General features: G+C 46.5%; 1 protein-coding gene across 3 annotated transcripts in view; it reads right to left on the bottom strand.

Annotated features, from left to right (window-relative positions):
• SFMBT2 (Scm like with four mbt domains 2) overlaps positions 1 to 22,929 on the bottom strand; it is a 77,578-nt gene that overhangs the window by 3,504 nt on the left and 51,145 nt on the right. For 2 of the 3 annotated variants that reach the window (XM_082238804.1, XM_082238803.1), the window contains 10 exons: positions 18,458 to 18,584; positions 17,241 to 17,354; positions 12,842 to 12,884; positions 11,485 to 11,555; positions 8,894 to 9,033; positions 7,459 to 7,568; positions 4,535 to 4,710; positions 2,396 to 2,568; positions 1,314 to 1,562; positions 411 to 539 (listed from right to left, as the gene is read on the bottom strand). In XM_082238804.1, the coding sequence (XP_082094930.1) occupies positions 411 to 539; positions 1,314 to 1,562; positions 2,396 to 2,568; positions 4,535 to 4,710; positions 7,459 to 7,568; positions 8,894 to 9,033; positions 11,485 to 11,555; positions 12,842 to 12,884; positions 17,241 to 17,354; positions 18,458 to 18,584 (1,332 nt within the window). The remainder of the gene's footprint in view (positions 1 to 410; positions 540 to 1,313; positions 1,563 to 2,395; positions 2,569 to 4,534; positions 4,711 to 7,458; positions 7,569 to 8,893; positions 9,034 to 11,484; positions 11,556 to 12,841; positions 12,885 to 17,240; positions 17,355 to 18,457; positions 18,585 to 22,929) is intronic. The other variant, XM_082238805.1, reaches the window with a different exon arrangement.

Here is a 22,929-nt window from a genome sequence, read left to right as displayed (position 1 = left end):
CTGGCGTGCTCTGGTCCATGGAGTCACAAAGAGTCGGACACGACTAGACAACAAAATTTATAGCAAAAACACATAGCAGCTCACTCCCAGCGGTGTTATTCCGTGAAAATCGAGTTGCCGACACTGAAAGTCCCCTCCTCTCTCCAGGGCTTTCCCCAGGCGATTGGAGACTATGCCTGTGTATAGCCAACCTCTCCTCCTCCCTTTTCATACCTCTTCTGGTTCTGGGAGCTGCCAGGGGGAGGGAGGAGAGCTTGTTGCAGCAGGAGGAGGCATCACAAGCAAAATGAGCGCATGAAGGCAAACCTGGGGGGTGGGAATTATGTTCAGTAGAAATTGCAACCTCAGACGATCTGGAATCAACTCTCAGCCCTGACACAGAAGAAGCGGTAGAATGAAGAACGGCCCACCTGCTCCTGAAATATTTTGGCAAGAGGGGCACAGTCGGTCATCTTGATGAACTTCACCACGTCTGTGACAGTCCATTCCAACGGGTTGCTCTCCAGCACAAGCTTCTGTTCCGGCTCTGGCTTCATCACCTAAGAGGGCAAATAAATATATAAAAACAGAATTGCAGAAATGGATGGGATCCTGTGGCTTATCTAACCCAGTCTCCTGCCATAATAACAATAACAATAATAACAATAATAATAATAATAATAATAATAATAATTTATTATTTATACCCCACCCATCTGGCTGGGTTTCCCCGGCCACTCTGGGCGGCTTCCAACAAAACACTAAAATACAATAACCTATTAAACATTAAAAGCTTCCCTAAACAGGGCTGCCTTCAGATGTCTTCAAAAAGTTTGATAGTTACTTTTCTCTTTGACATCTGGTGGAAGGGGGTTCCACAGGGCGGGTGCCACTACTGAGAAGGCCCTCTGCCTGGTTCCCTGTAACTTGGCTATTTGCAGCGAGGGAACCGCCAGAAGGCCCTCGGCATTAGACCTCAGTGTCCGGGCTGAATGATGGAGGTGGAGATGCTCCTTCAGGTATACAGGACCGAGGCCGTTTAGGGCTTTAAAGGTCAGCACCAACACTTTGAATTGTGCTCGGAAACGTACTGGGAGCCAGTGTAGGTCTTTCAAGACCGGTGTTATATGGTCTCGGCGGCCGCTCCCAGTCACCAGTCTGGCTGCCGCATTCTGGATTAGTTGTAGTTTCCGGGTCACCTTCAAAGGTAGCCCCACGTAGAGCGCATTGCTGGAGTCCAAGCGGGAGTCTTGCTGCAGTTATTAAACCGCTCCAGTAGCAACCGGAGCATGCCGGAAACATTGGTGACATGAGAAAGGGGTCCAAAACCTCACCTGTCTGAACCGAGCCCTTTTCTGCCCTTTGGCGCATAAGACAGCCAAGGTTTTCCGGGCTCGCCTGCTCCTCCCACTGCGAGAGATTCGGTCCAGGTCAGCACTGCTGCGCAGCCTCATTGTGCTCGCAGGCTTGGCTGCAGGCAGCTCAGCCGAGGAGACGTCTGTCTGGTCATCTTGTAGCTCTGGGCTGGTCTCTTCACTCCACGTCTCGTCGTCCAGGGCCTCGGGTTCCTCCTCGTCGCTTTCCTGCAGGGAGTTGGGTTTCCACAGGGGTCAAAGACACAAACGGCAATGAAACTGAGGTAATATGAACTGGGTGGATGGTGCTGTTCAAGCAGTCCTGAATTCATAAGTTATCAGGAATGTATGTTTTTGTGGGGGAAAGAGGAAGCTGAGCGAAGGTTGTTCCCCAAATAATACTTACTTCATAAGAATTTTATAATTGTTTTCATTCTTGGAATCCAATTAAAAGCCATTTAGACATGTAAGTAGTTTATAAATTAGATAATAAGTCACAAAGTGTGATAATTGTTCCGGTTTCTTATTTCCCCAACTTAAAGTCCAATTTGCCCATTTCCACTTATTCACGATAAAATTATGCACAAAAATAATCACATGCATTTTTGGTGCTGATTTCTCCAAATATGCACATTTTTGTGTGTGCAATCATGGCCGATATATGCATTTCTGAAAGCTACCTCTTGCCTCTGCCAAATTTAATGTGGCTCTGTAGGCTGATTTAACTAATAAACACATTATCGTGCACACTGTTTACTTGGATAAGTGCATTGCAATTTTTGGAGGTGTGTGAATTTTGCAGGGCAGTTTCGTTCCTGTCTGCTTACTGATTTAGGAACTGCAAATCTGGCAGGCTTGCAAAAGCTACCTTAGGGAAAGGCCCTAGCACTTTCCATGATATGCTAGCTTTCTACTAGCAGGGAGAAAGAGTTTAAAAGACAAAATGAGAAATCATTCCTGATATTGCACCTTCCCCTCTACCTCCTCGAGGCTCTATCAACTCACGTTCCACTGACAATTTGCTTTTGAAAGAAATAAGATTTTTTAATCCAAAAATTCACCTCCGCGGATTCCGCTAGGTCTGTTATAGATGGCTGACTCTTCCTTTGCGCTGGAATGGGCTTCTGAATCTTCCTGCGCCTGGCTGGCTTGCCATGCCTGCTCTCTGGGCTGCGGTTGTTGTTTTCTCCAGCTGGAGCCTTGATGACTTTCCTCCTCTTTCCACAATAATAAGCTGGAGTGGAAGACGAACATCAAAAATACACCTGGTTAGTCGCCGAACTAACCTAAGCCCATGGAGCTAATCCAGGCAGCAACGGCAGGGGGATAACACTATACTCTCATGATTTCGGGACATTCCTTAGCAGCTGACTGAGACTAAGTGGCTGATCGGTGCTAAACAGCTCTTTAGTGCTAGGGATGTGCAAAAGGTTCAACTGTTCATTCCACTACATTGGACGCTCGGGTTGCGAACGTGTTCCATGCGGGAAGCACGTTCGCAATCCGCAGCGCTGTGTCTGCACATGCGTGGGTTGCGATTCGGTGCTTCTGCGCATGCGCAAAGCGTGATTTAATGCTTCTGCGCATGCACAAACATCAAAACCCAGAGGTAACCCGTTCCAGTACTTCTGGGTTCTGTGCAACCCGAAATCGCGCAACCCGAAGCACCTGTAACCCGAGGTATGACTGTATTTAGTCATCCTAACCTGTGTTCATTGTCACCTGTGGCCCTCCAGATGTTGTTCGTGATGGGAATCTGCCAGAGGATATATTATTTAATCATCTACAGAGGATGCAAATTAATTAATAAAGGGGGGTGGGGTGGCTGATGCCTGTTATAAACAGGGCTTGCACATTACAGAGTTTAAATCCCATCGTTGAGGCAGATTAAATGAGCGTAAGAATAGGTTATTAAACCTTCGTTCATTATGTTCCAGCTGCCTAAGGTGGCTGGCCCCCTTCCTCACCCTCATGCAATGAAACAGACCACACTCCGAAGTAAGTTTAAAAAGGCTGTACTTACTTAATCTGAGGTCACGGTCAGGCATTAGCCTTTGTGCAACAATAAGAAATGCAGGCAAATGTTCTTGGGTAGTGAAATATAGCAAAGGCAGCCTCAGACACGTGTCTGAGGCAGAGAGCTAAGGTGAGGCATTTCTGCCTCTGTTACTTGCAGAGTAAATAGGGAAAGAGAATGAGAGAGAGAAGGAACAGGAAACAAGCCTTCCTCCCTCTCAGGAGAAGAGGGGATGTGACATCACCGAACTTACTCTAGCAAATTAGAACTCTGTGACCTTAACCCCTTCATATACTAACTAGCATGTCTAGGTTTGACTGCAGATGTCCACAGCTGAACCTCGGCTCTCACCTGTCCCAGGCAACACGGCCAACAGTCAGGGATGTTGGGAGGGTTACATCTGAAGGGTCACAGGTTCCTCATACAGTGGTGCCTCGCAAGACGAAATTAATTCGTTCCGCGAGTTTTTTCGCCTAGCGAATTTTTCGTCTTGCGAAACATGGTGTCGAGAAAGTTTTGGAAAAGCTTCAAAAATCACCAAAGTCTTCAAAAACCTCAAAAAAGGCTACCACACCACGTTCTATGAGTTGCTCCTCGAAGTCAAGTCGCAACTGTATTAACGGTGTTAAGAAAAAGGAAACAAACTTGCAAGACGTTTTCGTCTTGCGAAGCAAGCCCATAGGGAAATTCGTCTTGCGAAGCAGCTCAAAAAACACAAAACCCTTTCGTCTAGCGAGTTTTTCGTCTTGCGAGGCATTCGTCTTGCGGGGCACCACTGTACCAGCTTAGCTTCTTCCCGCTCTTTGGCTCATTGCTGCTTTGCTCTGTTGACCTACCCAGACTCTCTCAACCACCCAATTAAATTCCCAGGGAGGCAAGGAGCAACATAGGAATCTGCCTTATCAGGCACCTGGGACCTTCTGCATGCAAAGCCAGTGTTCCACCGGTGAGCTAATGGTCAGCAAACAAGGTTTATTGGTGCTATTCTCACAGCGGAATTGGAGGCCGCATTCATTTCAACTTTTGGCCTGCTGGAGAGTTTTAAACATTCTCATCTTATAGATTTTAGGGAAAGGGGTCATATTTCCTCTTTCTGAACACGAAACGTTCCATCTGTCCCCAAAGATAACTGGGCAAGTTGGCAGGGAACTTCCACGAGCCAATGCAGTTCCATCATACTCACTGTATTTCGTTTTGGTGTGAACGGAGCAGTTTTCCGGGCAGGCTTCAGTAACTGGGATGGGGCTGAATAAATTCGGGCAGCATTCCAGCTTAGCGCAAACTCTCCGGCAGAAATCCAGGACTTGATCAGACGTGCGGACAATCTTGACTGTGGCCCTGTAGGTTTTGCCTCTGTACCTGTGCGGGTGGGTTGTCGCAACACGGCAAACGTTACACAGGTCACGGGCCCAGCTAGCTCGGCACCTGCCTACCCTGGCTGGCAGTGACTCTCCAGGGTTCAATATTTGAAATCAAATTTTGTGGGCAAGGGTGCAGCATTTTGCAAGCAGCAACAGATCAGATGGCTGCTGGTGGATGCAAAGCCCAGTTGCTGCAAACCCCCTTATGGTCCAGCCATATCTATCTATCTATCTATCTATCTATCTATCTATCTATCTATCTATCATCTATCTATCTGGAGCATTTATACCTTCCTCTTCAGCAAAAAAGACTCCCAGAGCAGCTTAAATACAGTCAAAACAAGACAGTCCCTACATGCAAGCTCACAATCTTAAAAATTAAAATTAAAAAATGCAAGGCACAAGGGGAAAATGACAGAGGGGGGAAGAGGAAAATCAAAATCTGACATCACACGTGACATCAGGTGAATATTGTTTAACCCCATAGGTGTCCATTCAACCCCTTAGAGAACTTGCCCTGTTACAGGTGCCACATAATATTCTGTATGTGGCAGAAATTGATCTTGCAGTGTGGCAGCACTCTCTGGAACTCCCTGCCTATGGAAATCAGACCGATGCCTTCGCTGGACTCTTTTCAGTGCCTCCTTAAAACATTTTTTGTTTAGGCAACCCTACCCAGACATGGAATGTTGACATGTGTTTTAATCTGCTTTTAGATTACTGCTGATTCTAATTTTTGAACATTGGGTTGTTGTTTTTACTATGTGCAGGGGTTTTTTGTTTCTTGTTTACTGACCATTTCTTATATTATTTGTTCCAGAATGAAGGGCGGTATACAAATTTACTAAATAAATACATAAAATATAAACAAGCTTGGCTTTATGAGCTGAAATCTCCAAAATGTAAACCTCGCATGAGCTGAGAGTCGACTGTATACAAATGTTGTGAGACTAGGCGAACGATTCCTGCATTGCAGAGTGTTGCACTAGATAGCTCTGGTCGTCCCTTCCAATTCTATGCAATATATAGGGACGCGGGTGGTGCTGTGGGTTAAACCACAGAGCCTAGGACTTGCCGATCAGAAGGTCGGCGGTTTGAATCCCTGCGACGGAGGGAGCTCCCGTTGCCCGGTCCCTGCTCCTGCCAACCTAGCAGTTTGAAAGCACGTCAAAGTGCAAGTAGATAAATAGGTACCATTCCGGCGGGAAGGTAAACGCCGTTTCCGTGCGCTGCTCTGGTTCGCCAGAAGCGGCTTAGTCCTGCTGGCCACATGACCCGGAAGCTGTACACCGGCTCCCTCGGCCAATAAAGCGAGATGAGCGCCGCAACCCCAGAGTCGGCCAAGACTGGACCTAATGGTCAGGGGTCCCTTTACCTTTATGCAATATAATCAAGGGAAGTGGACACAGCTTTGCAACAAAGCAGCAAACAAGCAAGCAAACAAATAAACAGGTGCCTGGGCCAAATGTGGTGGGGCGGAGGCTGATTAAACTCGAGGGCTGAAGGTTCCCTACCACTGATTTTACAGCATGCAAGACTTCTCCGCCTGCTAGTAAAAAGACCACTGGATTGAATGATGTCACCCTGGATATCCATATTATTAACAGCATAATCGTTGCTCCAACGAGACTTTCATTTCGCCAGCTACCTTTGAGCAATAAAAAAGCCCAACCCCCCACATCAGAAGCTATTAGCCAGCGGCGCTGCAAGACTTTAAAGTTCACTGGGCTTTGCGTCAATTGTAGCATTAAGGATTCCACAAGTAAAATCCATTTTGCTTTTCTAATTAAATGTATTACAACCGACGCTAAAGGGGCAAGGATCAAAGATTTCCAAAGTAATGACCCACATAAGAGAACTTCGAAGGGGGGGGGACCCACCACCAATCTTAGACAGCCAGAATGCCCAGATTGCCTTGTTCACAATAGGGATTTACAGCCAGCCCTGCTATCTCATTGCGTGCACATCCAAAGTAATGATGCGCAGAATGCAGAATTTCATGCAAAAGAAGCAAAGACCATTTACATGTGTTTTGGTTTTTTTTAAAAAAAGCAAGTTCCCAGACCTTAGGGTAAAGGTAAAGGGACCCCTGACCATTAGATCCAGTCGTGACCGACTCTGGGGTTGCGGCGCTCATCTCGCTTTACCTGCCGAGGGAGCCGGCGTACAGCTTCCGGGTCATGTGGCCAGCATGACTAAGCCGCTTCTGGCGAACCAGAGCAGCGCACGGAAACACCATTTACCTTCCCGCTGGAGTGGTACCTATTTATCTACTTGCACTTTGATGTGCTTTCAAACTGCTAGGTTGGCAGGAGCAAGGACCGAGCAACGGGAGCTCACCCCGTCACGGGGATTCGAACCGCAATACAAATACAAATACACAATACAAATACACAATGCAAAACCAACCGGTGTAGATGGGAAGCATAGAGGAAGTTTCTGTGGGGTATAAAACACTCATGGATGGGTGCAGTCACATACATAACTACCACTGAAGCTTCCTTTGGGGTTAAAACCCTGGTCTCCAGGGACCTAGTCTGACGCTCTAACCGCTATGCTACACTGCTCTCAATCCCACCCTCCTGCGGCCACACCAGGGATGGATTCCAAACGAGCAGGATTGAGGGAGGATGGAAGCAAACAGACTGGGCGTCTTCTCCAGCCTCATCACAGCAGAAAAGCGGACCCTCATCCCTGCTCAACGCCACCCCCAAGTTTAAAAGGAGGAAGCGAAAGTATCCCTTACTTTGCTTTGAGGGTCTCCTCCTGGAAATTCCACCTGGGGTCTTCAACAAGCTGCAGCTCCCGCAATACACTCCCGGGTTTGTAAGCAGAGTTGATCACCATGCTCAGGACCTGCCCAAAGAAAGCAAAATGGAGGATGGAGGATATAGAGAGATCATAGCATTTGGGACTTCTTAGAATCATGGAAGGGACGTGGGTGGTGCTGTGGGTTAAACCACAGAGCCTAGGGCTTGCCGATCAGAAGGTTGGCGGTTCGAATGCCCGCAACGGGGTGAGCTCCCGTTGCTCAGTCCCTGCTCCTGCCAACCTAGCAGTTTGAAAGCATGTCAAAGTGCAAGTAGATAAATAGGTACCCCTCCGGCGGGAAGGTAAACGGCGTTTCTGTGCGCTGCTCTGGTTCGCCAGAAGTGGCTTAGTCATGCTGGCCACATGACCGGGAAGCTGTACGGCGGCTCCCTCGGCCAATAAAGCAAGATGAGCGCCGCAACCCCAGAGTCGGCCACGACTGGACGCAATGGTCAGGGGTCCCTTTACCTTTAGAATCATGGAATGGAACTATTTGAAGAGCAACTGTAATCAACAAATTACACTAGTAGGACTAGAAGAAGTTTTGTAAGGAGGAATATATGAAATATTGTAAAGAAGATAAAGAAGGGAGACATTAGTTATGATATTTAAATGTAATAGTGAAATTAAGAAATGCAAATTAAGTGGAAAAGATTGGAAAATTTTCAGATGAGATTCATGGAAGTAAAAAAAACACACCTGTATAAGATATAAAAGTATGTTTTATATTTGTTGAAAATGATATGTTTAAAAAAATTAATAAAAAAAAGAATCATGGAATGGCCGAGTTGGAAAGGTCAATCTTCCTTCTGTTTCTGCATTAATCCACCCAAAGATTAATACTGAGTTGGATATTTATATATGCCTTTTTAGACACATTTCATCCCCAAATACAATTCTTTTAAAATGCAGTTTGGTGCACTTTTTGAGCCGAGAACAGTATTGCAAGATGACGGTTTCTGGACTGCCCTTCACCCGAGGATCGCAGGGTGGTTTACAATATAAAACCACAAAAATGCATAACATTTTTAAACAAAAACATTAACACACACACACGCCCAACACATTTTAAAAGGCCATGGATTATTTAATTAGCCGACGGCCTGAGAGAAAAGATTTTTTGAGAGCAATGAACGATCCATAAGGAAAATCATGTTGTTTCAGTCCAGGAGATACAAATCCATTTGGATAAAAAGGCCGGCCAAACGAAACACAGTGGGTGGAGCAGGAGATTCTTTCTCTCAAGGTTGTGGGTTCGAGCCCCAAATGGGCAGACAGATTCTTGCATTGCAGGGGGTTGGAGTAGATGACCCTCGTGGTCCCTTCCAATTCTATGAATTTCGGCCCCATCCCTTCAACACAACCCTCACCTCTTTAAGAACCAGCACGCACTTGCCCGGGCCAACAGACTGAGGCAGCTCGGCCAATCTTCCTTTGTTCAGGTGTGGTCCTGAGAAACAGCGGTGATTGATGAACAGCGCAGGGCAGCTGTATCTCCCATTGATGGTACCTGCAGAGAAGAAGCACATTGTCCAACATTCCTCCTGCATCCTCACTGAGCAACTTTTTCTCTCTTCTAGCTACCATCCGAGACCATATAACACCGGTCTTGAAAGACCTACAGTGGCTCCTAGTATGTTTCCGAGCACAGTTCAAAGTGTTGGTGCTGACCTTTAAAGCCCTAAACGGCCTCGGTCCAGTATATCTGAAGGAGCGTCTCCACCCCCATCGTTCTACCCGGACACTGAGATCCAGCGCTGAGGGCCTTCTGGCAGTTCCCTCATTGCGAGAAGAGAGGTTACAGGGAACCAGGCAGAGGGCCTTCTCGGTAGTGGCACCCGCCCTGTGGAAAGCCCTCCCATCAGATGTCAAAGAGAAAAACAACTACAGTGGTACCTCGGGTTACATACACTTCAGGTTACATACGCTTCAGCTTACAGACTCCGCTAACCCAGAAATGGTGCTTCAGGATAAGAACTTTACTTCAGGATAAGAACAGAAATCGTGCTCCGGTGGCGTGGCGGCAGCGGGAGGCCCCATTAGCTAAAGTGGTGCTTCAGGTTAAGAATAGTTTCAGGTTAAGAATGGACCTCCGGAACGAATTAAGCCCTTAACCCGAGGTACCACTGTACTAGACTTTCAGAAGGCATCTGAAGGCAGCCCTCTTTAGGGAAGCTTTTAATGTTTAATAGGTTATTGTATTTTAATATTCTGTTGGAAGCTGCCCAGAGTGGCTAGGGAAACCCAGCTAGATGAGTGGGGTATAAGTAATAAATTGTTGTTGTTGTTATTATTATCATCATCATCATCCAGCATATTGGAAAGAAGAACAAGCAACTAGGATTGCCAATCTGGAGCCCGTGGGCACCACTGTCCCACCCCCAGTACCTCCTACAGTGCCCTTGAAAGGCCTCAGGACATATCCCCTCCAAAATGTACCAGCAACTGTTTGTTATTCCTCTTTGCACTGGCACAGCTTCTCCTACATTGAAGACACCCCCTTAAACACCCCCACATTTCACTGGATGCCAGGATTATACACCTTCCCTCCCGTCTGCTCTGAACAGAGGTGCGAAAAGCTTCTCTCTCTGAGTGAGTGTGATAGGGGCTGTCCTCATAGCTGGGGCAGGTTGTGAAGTATAAATGCTGAATTGTGCACTGAAATGGAAAATAACTCTGGGTATGCTCTATATGTCTACTGCTGGTTGGGGAAATTCCACTGAAGCTAAGAAGAGCTCTCTGAGCACCTAAATCGGTTGATAATGAACATAGGATGTTCTCCGCTAGCTCTCAATGTGGTGCTTAACTTTAGATCACAGGAGAGGGTTATTCAGTTGCAAATCTCCATTTTGAAGGGAAGGACCTTTGAGTCTTTCTCTGGGAGCCACATAGAGCAAAGGATGTGATTATGAGGTCTCTCCTGCACAGAAAACAGTTCCAGGCTAATGGAGAGAGGCTAGTGGAGAGAGGCAGACTTTTGATTTTAGTTCTGCTTGGAGCTATTTCAAATTTGCAAGAAGATGAACCTGTGCCTGACATGCTCATGATATTACACCACTCTTTGGATGCAACATTGATTATTATGTTTTGAAATAAGTTCTGTTAGTAAAGCTTTGGAACCATATTTTGGGTCTGAACAATTTTTTATTCCAAGAGGAGTCAGTTTTTGTTCATCCAAGAGGAGTCATCCTATTGCTTCAAGTTGTGCAATATTAATATCTGCAATACAGGTGATAAAGGGGTTGTGCAATATTAATATCTGCAATACAGGTGACATATCTGCAATACAGGTGACATCTGCCCCATTTGGAGGTCCTAAAGGTAAAGGTAAAGGGACCCCTGACCATTAGGTCTAGTTGTGACTGACTCTGGGGTTGCGGCGCTCATCTTACTTTACTGGCCGAGGGAGCCAGCGTACAGCTTCCGGGTCATGTGGCCAGCATGACTAAGCCGCTTCTGGCGAACCAGAGCAGTGCACGGAAACGCGTTTATCTGCCTGCCGGAGTGGTACCTATTTATCTACTTGCACTTTGACGTGCTTTCGAACTGCTAGGTTGGCAGGAGCAGGGACCGGGCAACGGGAGCTCATCCCGTCGCAGGGATTCGAACTGCCGACCTTCTGATTGGCAAGTCCTAAGCTCTGTGGTTTAACCCACAGATTTAGCCACGAGTGCTAAATCTGAGGAGTGAGCCAAAATTAAAATGCTAATTACAGGAACATTTAATGGTGGTACAGTGGTGCCCATAATGGTCAGGATTCATGTAAAGCACAGATGAAGAACCTTGCTGCTTCCCAGATGCTATAAGACTACAACTCCCATTATTCCTGACCATTGGCTATGCTGGCAGGGAACACTGGGATCTGTAGTCCAACAATGTCTAAAAGGCCACAAGTTCTCCAACCCTGATGTAATTGCTTCCATGCCCACAAGGTTCATTTAACAGCACCCAAAAAACTCACCTATTGCGTCTGTCTGTGGAAGCATGCATGGCTCGTGAATTTTTTTCTCCACAGGCTCTCCGTGTGGTAACCTGATGGATGACAAAAACCTACATTAAAATTCTGTGAAACCTGAGGGTGGATCAGGGCTGCCTGTCGAAAAGATGTCATATTTATTCATTGCGGCCTCTTCACATTTCCAACGTTAAGGTTACGAGTTATGTTCCCTTACGTTATTATTATTATTTATTTTATCTGTACGGTGACAAACTGCACTTTCATAGCAAATCTAACAAGGCACTCTGTAACATAAAAAAGTCACCGCTACAATGACATCAGAAAAGACTGGTTTATGTTTTGTTTTTTAATCATGTTTCAAGGGCCTGTCTACACAGTGCCGTTTTTAAAAAAGATGTCTTAAAGAAAGCAGGAACAAATCCCAGGAAGTTTCTAGTGGCAAGGAGTTCCGCACACTAAAAGCTTGGGTCCCTGGAACCCCAGAGACATGGAGGAGCACCAAAAACACCCCATCAACAGATTTTGGCAATCGAGGTGGAGAATAAGGAATCAGAGAGCTGTAAAGGTATGTTGGGCTTAAGCTGTTTAGGGAATTGTGAATTAACACAAGAGACTTAAACCTGCTCTGGTCGCCAAATGGTAGACTGCCCCGCCTTCCCTACAAGGAGAGTATCAGCAGGCTCAAGTCCCTGACACAAGGTGGGTAAAGGGACCCCTGACCATTAGGTCCAGTCGTGGCCGACTCTGGGGTTGCGGCGCTCATCTTGCTTTATTGGCTGAGGGAGCCAGCGTACAGCTTCCGGGTCATGTGGCCAGCATGACAAAGCCGCTTCTGGCGAACCAGAGCAGCACACAGAAACGCCGTTTACCTTCCCGCTGGAGTGGTACCTATTTATCTACTTGGCACTTTGACGTGCTTTCGAACTGCTAGGTTGGCAGGAGCAGGGACCGAGCAACGGGAGCTCACCCTGTCGCGGGGATTCGAACCGCCGACCTTCTGATCGGCAAGCCCAAGAGGCTCAGTGGTTTAACCCACAGCGCCACCCGCGTCCCGCAAGGTGGGTAGGGGGATCGAATTCTGCCCACCCACCCCGCCTGCCCATTCAGACAGAACCAATACATGAGGGTTTTTTTTAGACATCCCCTTAAGATCTGCAGATGAAAACACGCAAATCTGTGCTCACCCAAGTCAGACAATGCGCATTCTGACCATGCGCACAGGCATCATTTTAAGGAGAATATCTATGCACGCCCTGTGCTGTAAACTTCAGCACGACTGCCGTTTGGCTTAGCTGCAAATCTTATTTATTATTTACATATTAAAGCTGCTGTGTTATTTACATTTTAAGTGCCTACTTACTGCTTTTCGGGCTGCACGACGGCAATCTTCCTCTTCCTTTGCACTGCAGAGCGAGAGAGCGAGAACAACACAATTTTGGTAATGCAGGCTTGTAAATGTCTAACAGATTCTGTTCTCGGCGGGGGGGGGGGGGGCGTCAAATCTGCAAGAAAGACCAGATCCCCCCCCCCCCAGCACATAATAACTGCTTTGCTGGATCAAATTAGAAGTTCATTTGGTCCCCAAACATGGCCAAGTAGACCTGGTGGAGAAGTTTACAAGCCCAGCCTGACCCTCCACAAACCTCCAAGGGTTTGGCACCCACATAGGTTCTGCCTCTGTACATGGAAGATCAATGCAGCGGTTACGACAAACAGCTGTCAATTTTATGAACTGCACTGTGCTAGGCACGGATGGGGAACCTGTGGCCCTCCAGGCATTTTGTTAGGCTTTGGTTAGCATTTCTGTTGCACTCTTCATAGAGTTGGAAGAGCCCACAAGGGCCATCGAGTCCAACCCCCTGCCAAGCAGGAAACACCATCAGAGCACTCCTGACATATGGTTGTCAAGCCTCTGCTTAAAGACCTCCAAAGGAGGACACTCCACCACACTCCTTGGCAGCAAATTCCACTGTCGAACAGCTCTTACTGTCAGGAAGTTCTTCCTAATGTTTAGGTGGAATCTTCTTTCTTGTAGTTTGGATCCATTGCTCCGTGTCCGCTTCTCTGGAGCAGCAGAAAACAACCTTTCTCCCTCCTCTATGTGACATCCTTTTATATATTTGAACATGGCTATCATATCACCCCTTAACCTCCTCTTCTCCAGGCTAAACATGCCCAGCTCCCTTAGCCGTTCCTCATAAGGCATCGTTTCCAGGCCTTTGACCATTTTGGTTGCCCTCCTCTGGACACGTTCCAGTTTGTCAGTGTCCTTCTTGAATTGTGGTGCCCAGAACTGGACACAGTACTCCAGGTGAGGTCTGACCAGAGCAGAATACAGTGGCACTATTACTTCCCTTGATCTAGATGCTATACTCCTATTGATGCAGCCCAGAATTGCATTGGCTTTTTTAGCTGCCGCGTCACACTGTTGACTCTTCGTTCAAACAAGAGTAACGTCAGGGGACTCCAAAATATCAGCAACGTCCATGTTCGCTGCACCTGCCCCAAATCTCCCACTCTCCGGTTTCAGAGCCAAAAAATTATCCTTTGAGAATTTTCACTTAAGATCTTAACATAATGCTATCACACACAATGAAGTTCACACTGCATACCAGGTGTTATGCGGGCTGCAAATTAGGCTGTATGCACACACCAAACTTTTAAAGTTTCCGAGCACAATTCAAAGTGTTGGTGCTGACCTTTAAAGCCCTAAACGGCCTCGGCCCAGTATACCTGAAGGAGCGTCTCCACCCCCATCGTCCAGCCTGGACACTGAGGTCCAGCACCGAGGGCCTTCTGGCAGTTCCCTCACTGTGAAAAGTGAGGCTACAGGGAACCAGGCAGAGGGCCTGCTCAGTAGTGGTGCCTGCCCTGTGGAACGCCCTCCCAGCAGATGTCACCCAGATGGATGGGCTTTAAATAATAAATTATTATTATTATTATTATCATTATTATTACAGTAATACCTCCATGAACATCCGCCTTGTCTAGCGTCCATTCCGGCGAACCTCCGCGGCAAACCCGGAAATACTGCAACAGGTTATTTCTGGGTTTGCCGCTCACGCAGAAGCGCTAAATTGTGCATTGCGCATGTGCAGAAGCGCAAACCGTTCCGTGCGCATGCACAGATGCAGCACTTTGCTCTGCGTCCTTTTCGGCTAGTGGCCGGGGCAGCAAAACAAGGTCTGTATTATAATTATAATTATTATTATTAAAGCATCTGGCTACCCCCTAATCCTGGGAAATATAGTTTCCTAAGGGTGCTGGGAGTTGTAGCTGTTTGTATACGCAGCCCCAGTAACATGGACACCTCTTTGACATAACTGCACTGACTGAGATATTAAATGCTGGCTTGCTTAACTGTGTGAGCGGCAAACAATTAGGCTTCAGCTTCATTAAGAAGCAGGCTGAAAGACTCTCCACAGGATCACTCATCTTGTTTTTACAGGAGCTGTACTTTAATAATACACCAACAATCTTATTACGCTGCTGGATTTTGCATGCTTGATTACCCCTGGTGTCTTTATTCACTTAATGTATTAATAGCAATGAAGGCTGTGTACTTCTGCCTCTGTTGTGTTCTCCCAAATTGGGGATAGCTCCTTGATTTTAAAAGCCGAATGTGTTTTGCTCTTCGTATTTTCCAACATGACCTGCAAATTTCTGTGGAAGGCTTGCCGTTTGTTCCATTCTGTATTTTACATTCAACAGGCAAGCTATGTCCCATCCTGACCCACCAAACAGCAAACTAATAGCCCATAGTTCCTTCGCATTGTTTTCAACCACCTTATTCCCCAACAATTTATTTTAAAATACAGTTGTCAGCCTGCTCCCATGAGATGATTTTTTTCTTTGCTCAAGGAGTAGGCGCCTAGGGAAATGCAGCCCCACGGGGTCAAGCTAGGGTCGAGGTGAGAGATCCATCTTTGGGGCTGCTGGAGAACTGGGCCCAAACGAACAAAAGGAATTTCAATAGGGACAAATGTCAAGTCCTGCACAGAGGCAGGATGAACCAGTTGCACAAATAGAGGATGGAGGGTGTTATGTACTGAGTTGAATAGGATCCAAACTGAAGCAGTCTGATTGGTCCTAGAACAATGCAGCAGTATGATTGGTTGGCAGGAACCACCCAATCATGCTCCAGATACAAGTGAATCCACAACCTGATTGGCTTACAGTAGAATTCCAGAATTAGCCAATCATGTGCAGCCCATTGTGTAAATAATGTATATAAAGCAGATACTTTGAGGGGACTTTCATTCATTCCTCCTCACCACTATGAGCTGAATAAAGAGCATGAAATCACTTTGCGACGCTGAGTATATCTCAGAGGGGCACCTGACTTACTAGCAGTACAGTAGTACCTTGGTTCTCAAATGCCTTGGTACTCAAACAACTTGGAACCCAAACTCTGCAAACCCAGAAGTAATTGTTCCGGATTGCAAACTTTTTTCGAAAGCTGAACGTGCTCCGTTTTGAGTGCCACGCTTCCATTTTGAGTGTTATACTTCCGATTTGAATGTTATGCTTCCAATTTGAGCGCCACACTTCCATTTTGAGTGCCACGCTGAGGGGTCTGTTTTTGCTATCTATTTCGTGTTTTCGTTTTTGCGGCACTTTTTGTTTTGTTTTTGTGATTGTGTGGAACCCAGTTCAGCTACTGATTGATTGTGTGACTGCAGTACATTGTTTCTTGCTTTCATTTTATGGATCAATGGTCTTGTTAGAGAGTAAATTTCATGTTAAATTGCTGTTTTAGGGGTTGTTTTTAAAAGTCTGGAACGGATCAATCCGTTTTGCATTACTTTTTATGGGAAAGTGCACCTTGGTTTTGGAATGCTTTGGTTTTGGAACAGACTTCCAGAAGGGATTAAATTTGAGAACCAAGGTATATGTGAAAAGGATACTGGGGTCTTGGTGGACCACAAGCTTAACATGAGTCAACAGGGTGATGCAGCAGCAAAAAAAGTGAATGCTATTCTAGGCTGCATCAACAGAAGTGGGTTTTGCTGTGCCAGGTTCCCAACCAACTATAATCGCACAATTTGCAAGGCTGTGACTGCATCCCTCTCCCTCCTGGAGTACTCATCCTCATCCCTCTCCCATCCTCATCCCTCTCCCATCCCTCTCCCTCCTGGAGTACTGTGTCCAGTTCTGGGCACCACAGTTCAAGAAGGACACTGACAAACTGGAACGTGTCCAGAGGAGGGCAACCAAAATGGTCAAAGGCCTGGAAACGATGCCTTATGAGGAATGGCTAAGGGAGCTGGGCATGTTTAGCCTGGAGAAGAGGAGGTTAAGGGGTGATATGATAGCCATGTTCAAATATATAAAAGGATGTCACATAGAGGAGGGAGAAAGGTTGTTTTCTGCTGCTCCAGAGAAGCGGACACGGAGCAATGGATCCAAACTACAAGAAGATTCCACCTAAACATTAGGAAGAACTTCCTGACCGTAAGAGCTGTTTGACAGTGGAATTTGCTGCCAAGGAGTGTGGTGGAGTCTCCTTCTTTGGAGGTCTTTAAGCAGAGGCTTGACAACCATATGTCAGGAGTGCTCTGATGGTGTTTCCTGCTTGGCAGGGGGTTGGACTCAATGGCCCTTGTGGTCTCTTCCAACTCTATGATTCTATGATTCTATGAAAGCAGCAACAGCCCGGAAGCTTGCCGAATCGCTTCGCCTTCCGCCAACTAAGGCCTAGCTGCTGAAGCAACACAGTAAAGGTTAACAGCCCAAATTTTGCTCTTTCGTGTACTTACACACGGCTTTATGTGGCGTCGAGAGCTTGTAAGCATTCGCTTCACACCAGCCAACTGGGAATATGTTCATCGACTCCACATCGACGATGTATTCTGAAGCAGGCACCTGTGAACCTATAAAAGCAAATTTATTATGCCATTTGAAAGTCAGGAAGGCGGCAGCAGAAGTCGTCTCCTCCATCTCAAAAGGGTAAGACATGCAGCAAGGAATAATCTCTCTGTTCCAAAATATCCTTTCATCATATGAGGCCCTAAAGATAAACAAGGCTGCTGCATTAAAAAAATTCTGATATATATATATATATATATATAGAGAGAGAGAGAGAGAGAGTGCTAGCACAACAGCATTCAGGTTACATATACAGATGCCAACATCACAATACCGTATTTTTCTGTGTATAAGACGAGCTTCTTTGACCCAAAAATGAGGTTCAAAATTTATACACGGGTAGTGCTGAGCGGGGACACGCGAATGGTTTTGTGGCGCGAGCCTGAGATTGTAGGCGGCGATTGGCTGCTTAATTGTTTTGGGGGGGGGGGTTGCCTAAAATCGCTCACCCACCAGAATGCAGAACACAACTGCTCGCACTTCGTTCCGACAGCTGAGCGATTTTAGGCATTCTCTCCCCCCTCCCCAACAATCAAGCGGCCAATCACCGCTTACAATCTTGGGCCCAACCTGGAAACAATTCAGCTGAAAATAACGCTGCTAAAGTGGTGATTGGGGTTTGGGGGGAGGAGGAGACAAAGCGGGACAAGGAGGTGCAGTGAGCCCAGCTAAGAGATCAGCTCTGCAGCAAACATAGTTTCTGCGCCACCAGTCGAGTCAGACAAAATGGCAGCTTCTTCTTCTTTAACGGCAACTAGGAAAAATACCCCCTAACGTGGCGCAGTGGGGTGTGTGCTGACTCCTTCCTCCCCAGCTGAGATCTCCCCACCACAATTAAGATTAAACAAAGCCTTCTTTTCTTCTCTGCAAGTGAATATGTTGCAGGTATTCCAGAAGTATACATTGCAGGTATTCCAGAAGTATACATTGCACAACAGTTGACAGAAGGCTTCCTTCAAGCCCAATTTCTACAGAATCCCACAGGTACCAGTGAAGGCCTCTGAGGGCGCATGGGTGCCCATGGGCGCTCTGTTGCCGACCCACGCCCTAAGCCGATAAGGCCGCCGCCCATTGAAAACTACAAAATATAGTAGATATTCTAACTTACCTTCCAAGCGGAGCCACATTAACCTCCCTTTTACTGAGATGACGGAAGCCACACAGATTTCAGCCTGGTTCTTGGGGTTCACGGCTTCTAGCTTCATGTTTTTCGTAAAGCCTCGGCTGAAGGATACCTGAAAGAGGCAGCCACATAGCCTTAGTTTTGTACCCTTTGGCCCTTGTGCAGATAGGAGCGCTTTGTCTAGTTTTCAGGACATTGACGGCAGCTTAAAAGAGGGCTGGATGCTCATCTGGAATAGGTCCATTCCCCTAACACTTCTGGTTCAACAGGTGTTCAATGTTTTTGTTGATAACTGCAAGAACTGCAATTACAAATAACTAACCAAAGGATGACAGGGTGGCACGGTGGGTTAAAGCACAGAGCCTAGGACTTGCCAATCAGAAGGTCGGCAGTTCGAATCCCCGCGACGGGGTGAGCTCCCATTGCTCAGTCCCTGCTCCTGCCAACCTAGCAGTTTGAAAGCACGTCAAAGTGCAAGTAGATAAATAGGTACCACTCCGGCGGGAAGGTAAACGGTGTTTCCGTGCGCTGCTCTGGTTCGCCAGAAGTGGCTTAGTCATGCTGGCCACATGACCTGGAAGCTGTACGCTGGCTCCCTCGGCCAGTAAAGCGAGATGAGCGCCGCAACCCCAGAGTCGGCCACGACTGGACCTAATGGTCAGGGGTCCCTTTACCTTTAACCAAATGATTGAGATGTGTCAATGCTTCCAAGCACGAAATTTACGTTTGATCTGAGAAGCTGGCCCTCGCCATACAATCGCTTGGCCTTTGTCACCAATGTAATATTTCCTCAACTGAACAAATGACAGAATATAGTACAATCCTCAAGTTGTTTTGTGGCGCTCATTTGATAGATATTGAGATTTACCTCGGATGGAGGGCGGGGGAGAGAGAATGGCTAAAAAATATTGATCCTGAACCATTGAAGGTGCACCAGTTCCTACTGCATGCAGGCTAAGTGTGGTGGAGTCTCCTTCTTTGGAGGTCTTTAAGCAGAGGCTTGACAACCATATGTCAGGAGTGCTCTGATGGTGTTTCCTGCTTGGCAGGGGGTTGGACTCGATGGCCCTTGTGGTCTCTTCCAACTCTATGATTCTATGATTCTAAGCAAAGCCATTAAATGTTGAGGGTCTGCAACCTGAACTTCGTTAATAAGACATTCATAAATCACCACCGTGCAAGGCTGCTTAAAAGAGTGCAGAGATTAATGGGGACTGATTTGAAGAGGATCTCATGCGGCTGGCTAAAGGGAAAACTGGAGAGCGCCACGTTCAGCCCAAATCCAAAACTGTGTCCAAATAAATAAAATATATATAAATTATACCCACACGCCTGCCATAGTTGCCTTCATGCAATGGCTGTTACCAGAAGAACTTTAAGGGCAATTCCTGACCTTTTGAGCACCAGACATTTAAAACACTATTGCACCACTTTAAATAGCAAATAATAATAATAATAATAATAATAATAATAATAATAATAATAGTGATAATAATAATAATAATAATTTATTTATACCCCGCCCATCTGGCTGAGTTTCCCTGCAAAGAATCCTGGGAAGTGTAGTCACCCCCCCCCCGTTTAAGGTGCTGAGTGTTGCTGGGAGACCCCTATTTCCTTCATAGAGTGCCAATTCCTCATGGGCAAAATGAGACAGGTAAACATCATTGGTTTATCAACCAATCGATCCCTCTTCCCAGGGAACTCTGGGAACTGAAATTCTGTGAGGGGAACAGGGGTCTCCTAGCAATTCTTAGCACCATTAAAGTTTTGAAGGGATTTTTTTTTGGGGGGGGGTTGCTAAGCCCCAATGCCAACAGCTTTGAGGCTTCCTTGGACTGCAAAGGTATTCGATATGTTAGCTCTATGCTCAATAACAGTTCTGATGTAATAGAACAAAGTGTTCACTGAGGAGCTGTTAAGCATTATGTTATAGCACTATGGGTTTTTATTTAGGCTGTTAATTTTCCATGAATCATTTTGAGCAGAAATGTATTCGTGGAAAGTGTGGTATATATAAATAAACTGACGGTGACTAAGGGAGCAGCTGAATATTCTTTTAAAAAGGACATGCATTGATGTGGATGGAATAATCTGACCACTTTGGTTCCACTAAGTTTCTCACTTGTTCCAAATGTCAAGTTCATTTTGCCCCGTTCCTTCACCGGTTTGAAAAAGTTTTACAAAACAAACACACCGGCACAAAAGTTCACATGCATTTTGACCTTTCATATTGTGTCAAATAATGGCCAGTTGTTTTAAAACACTCAGATCAGTTACCTTATCGCCTTGCAACATTTCTATGATGGATTAGACAGCAAAGCTACACTGTGATTTTATATTTGACAAAGCTACAGGTTTCTCTTGACGCAAACACTTCCTGCAAGCCATTTCCCCTATTATAATGCGTTTTTCCATGTTAGTTTGCCCTAATACGCATTTCTGCGACCATTCTTTGGTTGGCGAACAGCATCACAAAATTATAAGAAGCGAAAATGTGATCTGGGAAGTACAAATTAGGTGGGTGCTCCCTGAAAGATGAACGGACTCAAATTTCTCTCCCACAATCTTACTGTAAGAAACAGAAAGGAAGGCAGAGATAATGCAGCCCAGCTTTACAGGAAAGGAAAACTCAAGCTACGGGTGGCAAGGGAAGCAAGGAGTGAGAAAAAGAGCTTTTTTTAACCCTCAAATAAGAGAGAGGGAAATGATTATAGAATCCTAACAGCTGACCAAGAGAAGGCAGAACCTGAAGCTCATTGGTGAAGCCAATCATGTATAACAGGCACCCCCAAACTCAGCCCTCCAGCTGTTTTGGGACTACAATTCCCATCATCCCTGACTACTGGTCCTGTTAGTTAGGGATGATGGGAGTTGTAGTCCCAAAACACCTGGAGGGCCGAGTTTGGGGATCCCAGATGTAGAAGCTCCCTGTTTCAATCCCTAACACCTGCAAGTGGGACTGGGGATGCCCCCTACCCAAAGCCCAGGAGAGTGGCTGCCAGTCTGTGTAGACAGCACTGACCTGGATGGACCAGGTATAAGGAAGGTCCCTATGTTTCCTACTCTGCTCCTATTTTTCCTCCAACTCCTCCTCGAAGGGGAACTCTAGGCAACTCCACCCAGTTCTGGGTCCCATCCAAAAAGTTTCCAGTTGAAAAGGATCTTGGGAAGGAGGGTGAGCAATGGTTTGTCTCTGCCTGGAGCTGTCCTTCAGAGTAGACGACACCAGGGCAACGGAGTCCAATGGACCAACTCGGTGTCCGGCAGTTTCCTGCGCTCGGGGAAACAAAACTTCTGAATGCTCCCTAGCAGGGGTAACCAATGTAGTGGCCTGCAGATGTTGCTTGGGACTACATCGAGACCACATAACACCGGTCTTGAAAGACCTACATTGGCTCCCGGTACGTTTCCGAGCACAATTCAAAGTGCTGGTGTTGACCTTTAAAGCCCTAAACAGCCTCGGCCCAGTATACCTGAAGGAGCGTCTCCACCCCCATCGTTCTGCCCGCACACTGAGGTCCAGCGCCGAGGGCCTTCTGGCAGTTCCCTCATTGCGAGAAGAGAGGTTACAGGGAACCAGACAGAGGGCCTTTTCGGTAGTGGCGCCCGCCCTGTGGAACGCCCTCCCATCAGATGTCAAAACGATAAACAACTACCTGACATTCAGAAGACATCTTATGGCAGCCCTGTTCAGGGAAGTTTTTAATGTATGATATTTTAGTGTTTTTTGGTTTCTATGGAAGCCGCCCAGAGTGGCTGGGGATACCCAGCCAGATGGGCGGGGTACAAATAATAAATTATTATTATTATTATTATTATTATTATTATTATTATTATTATTATTATTATTATTATTATCTCCCATCATCCTTTTGGTCAGGGGCCATTCTACCTAGGGTTTATGGGAAATGGAGTCCAGCAGAATCTAGGGAGCATCACTTTGGTGGACCCCAGTCTCTGGGCTGCTTCCGGCCTCCCTATTTTGTCCACCACATACATTTCCCCACCAGGCCAGAGGCTCAAATGCCCAGGCAGGGATGCTATGTTGTTGTTGTGTTGTTGTTATTTTTAAAAAGATAAATGATGCACTTCCTTCTCCCACTCCACCCCCATTGTTTAAGCAGTCCCTGCTGCGTAGTTCGTGGTGCTGAAAGGCAGAAGCTAAGAACCAGCAAACGAAGAGGCCGGTGTGGGATTAGTAGATATAAAAGAAACGCAGTCTGAATGCACAGCTTGCGTTCATCAATGTCGTATGGGTCTTTAATCATATTTATGCTTCATCTTAGGGACACGGGTGGTGCATGACCCGGAAGCTGTACGCCGGCTCCCTCGGCCAATAAAGCGAGATGAGCGCTGCAACCCCAGAGTCGGCCACGACTGGACCTAATGGTCAGAGGTCCCTTTACCTTTACTATGCTTCATCTTTCCTTCAAGGAGCTCAACGAGGCATTGAT

Source organism: Podarcis vaucheri (genome assembly GCF_965113315.1).
Source record: "Podarcis vaucheri genome assembly, chromosome: 10".
NCBI classification, from domain to species: Eukaryota; Metazoa; Chordata; class Lepidosauria; order Squamata; family Lacertidae; genus Podarcis; species Podarcis vaucheri.
Note: the sequence above shows the minus strand (reverse complement) of the source record. Positions and strands in the feature narration are given on the sequence as shown.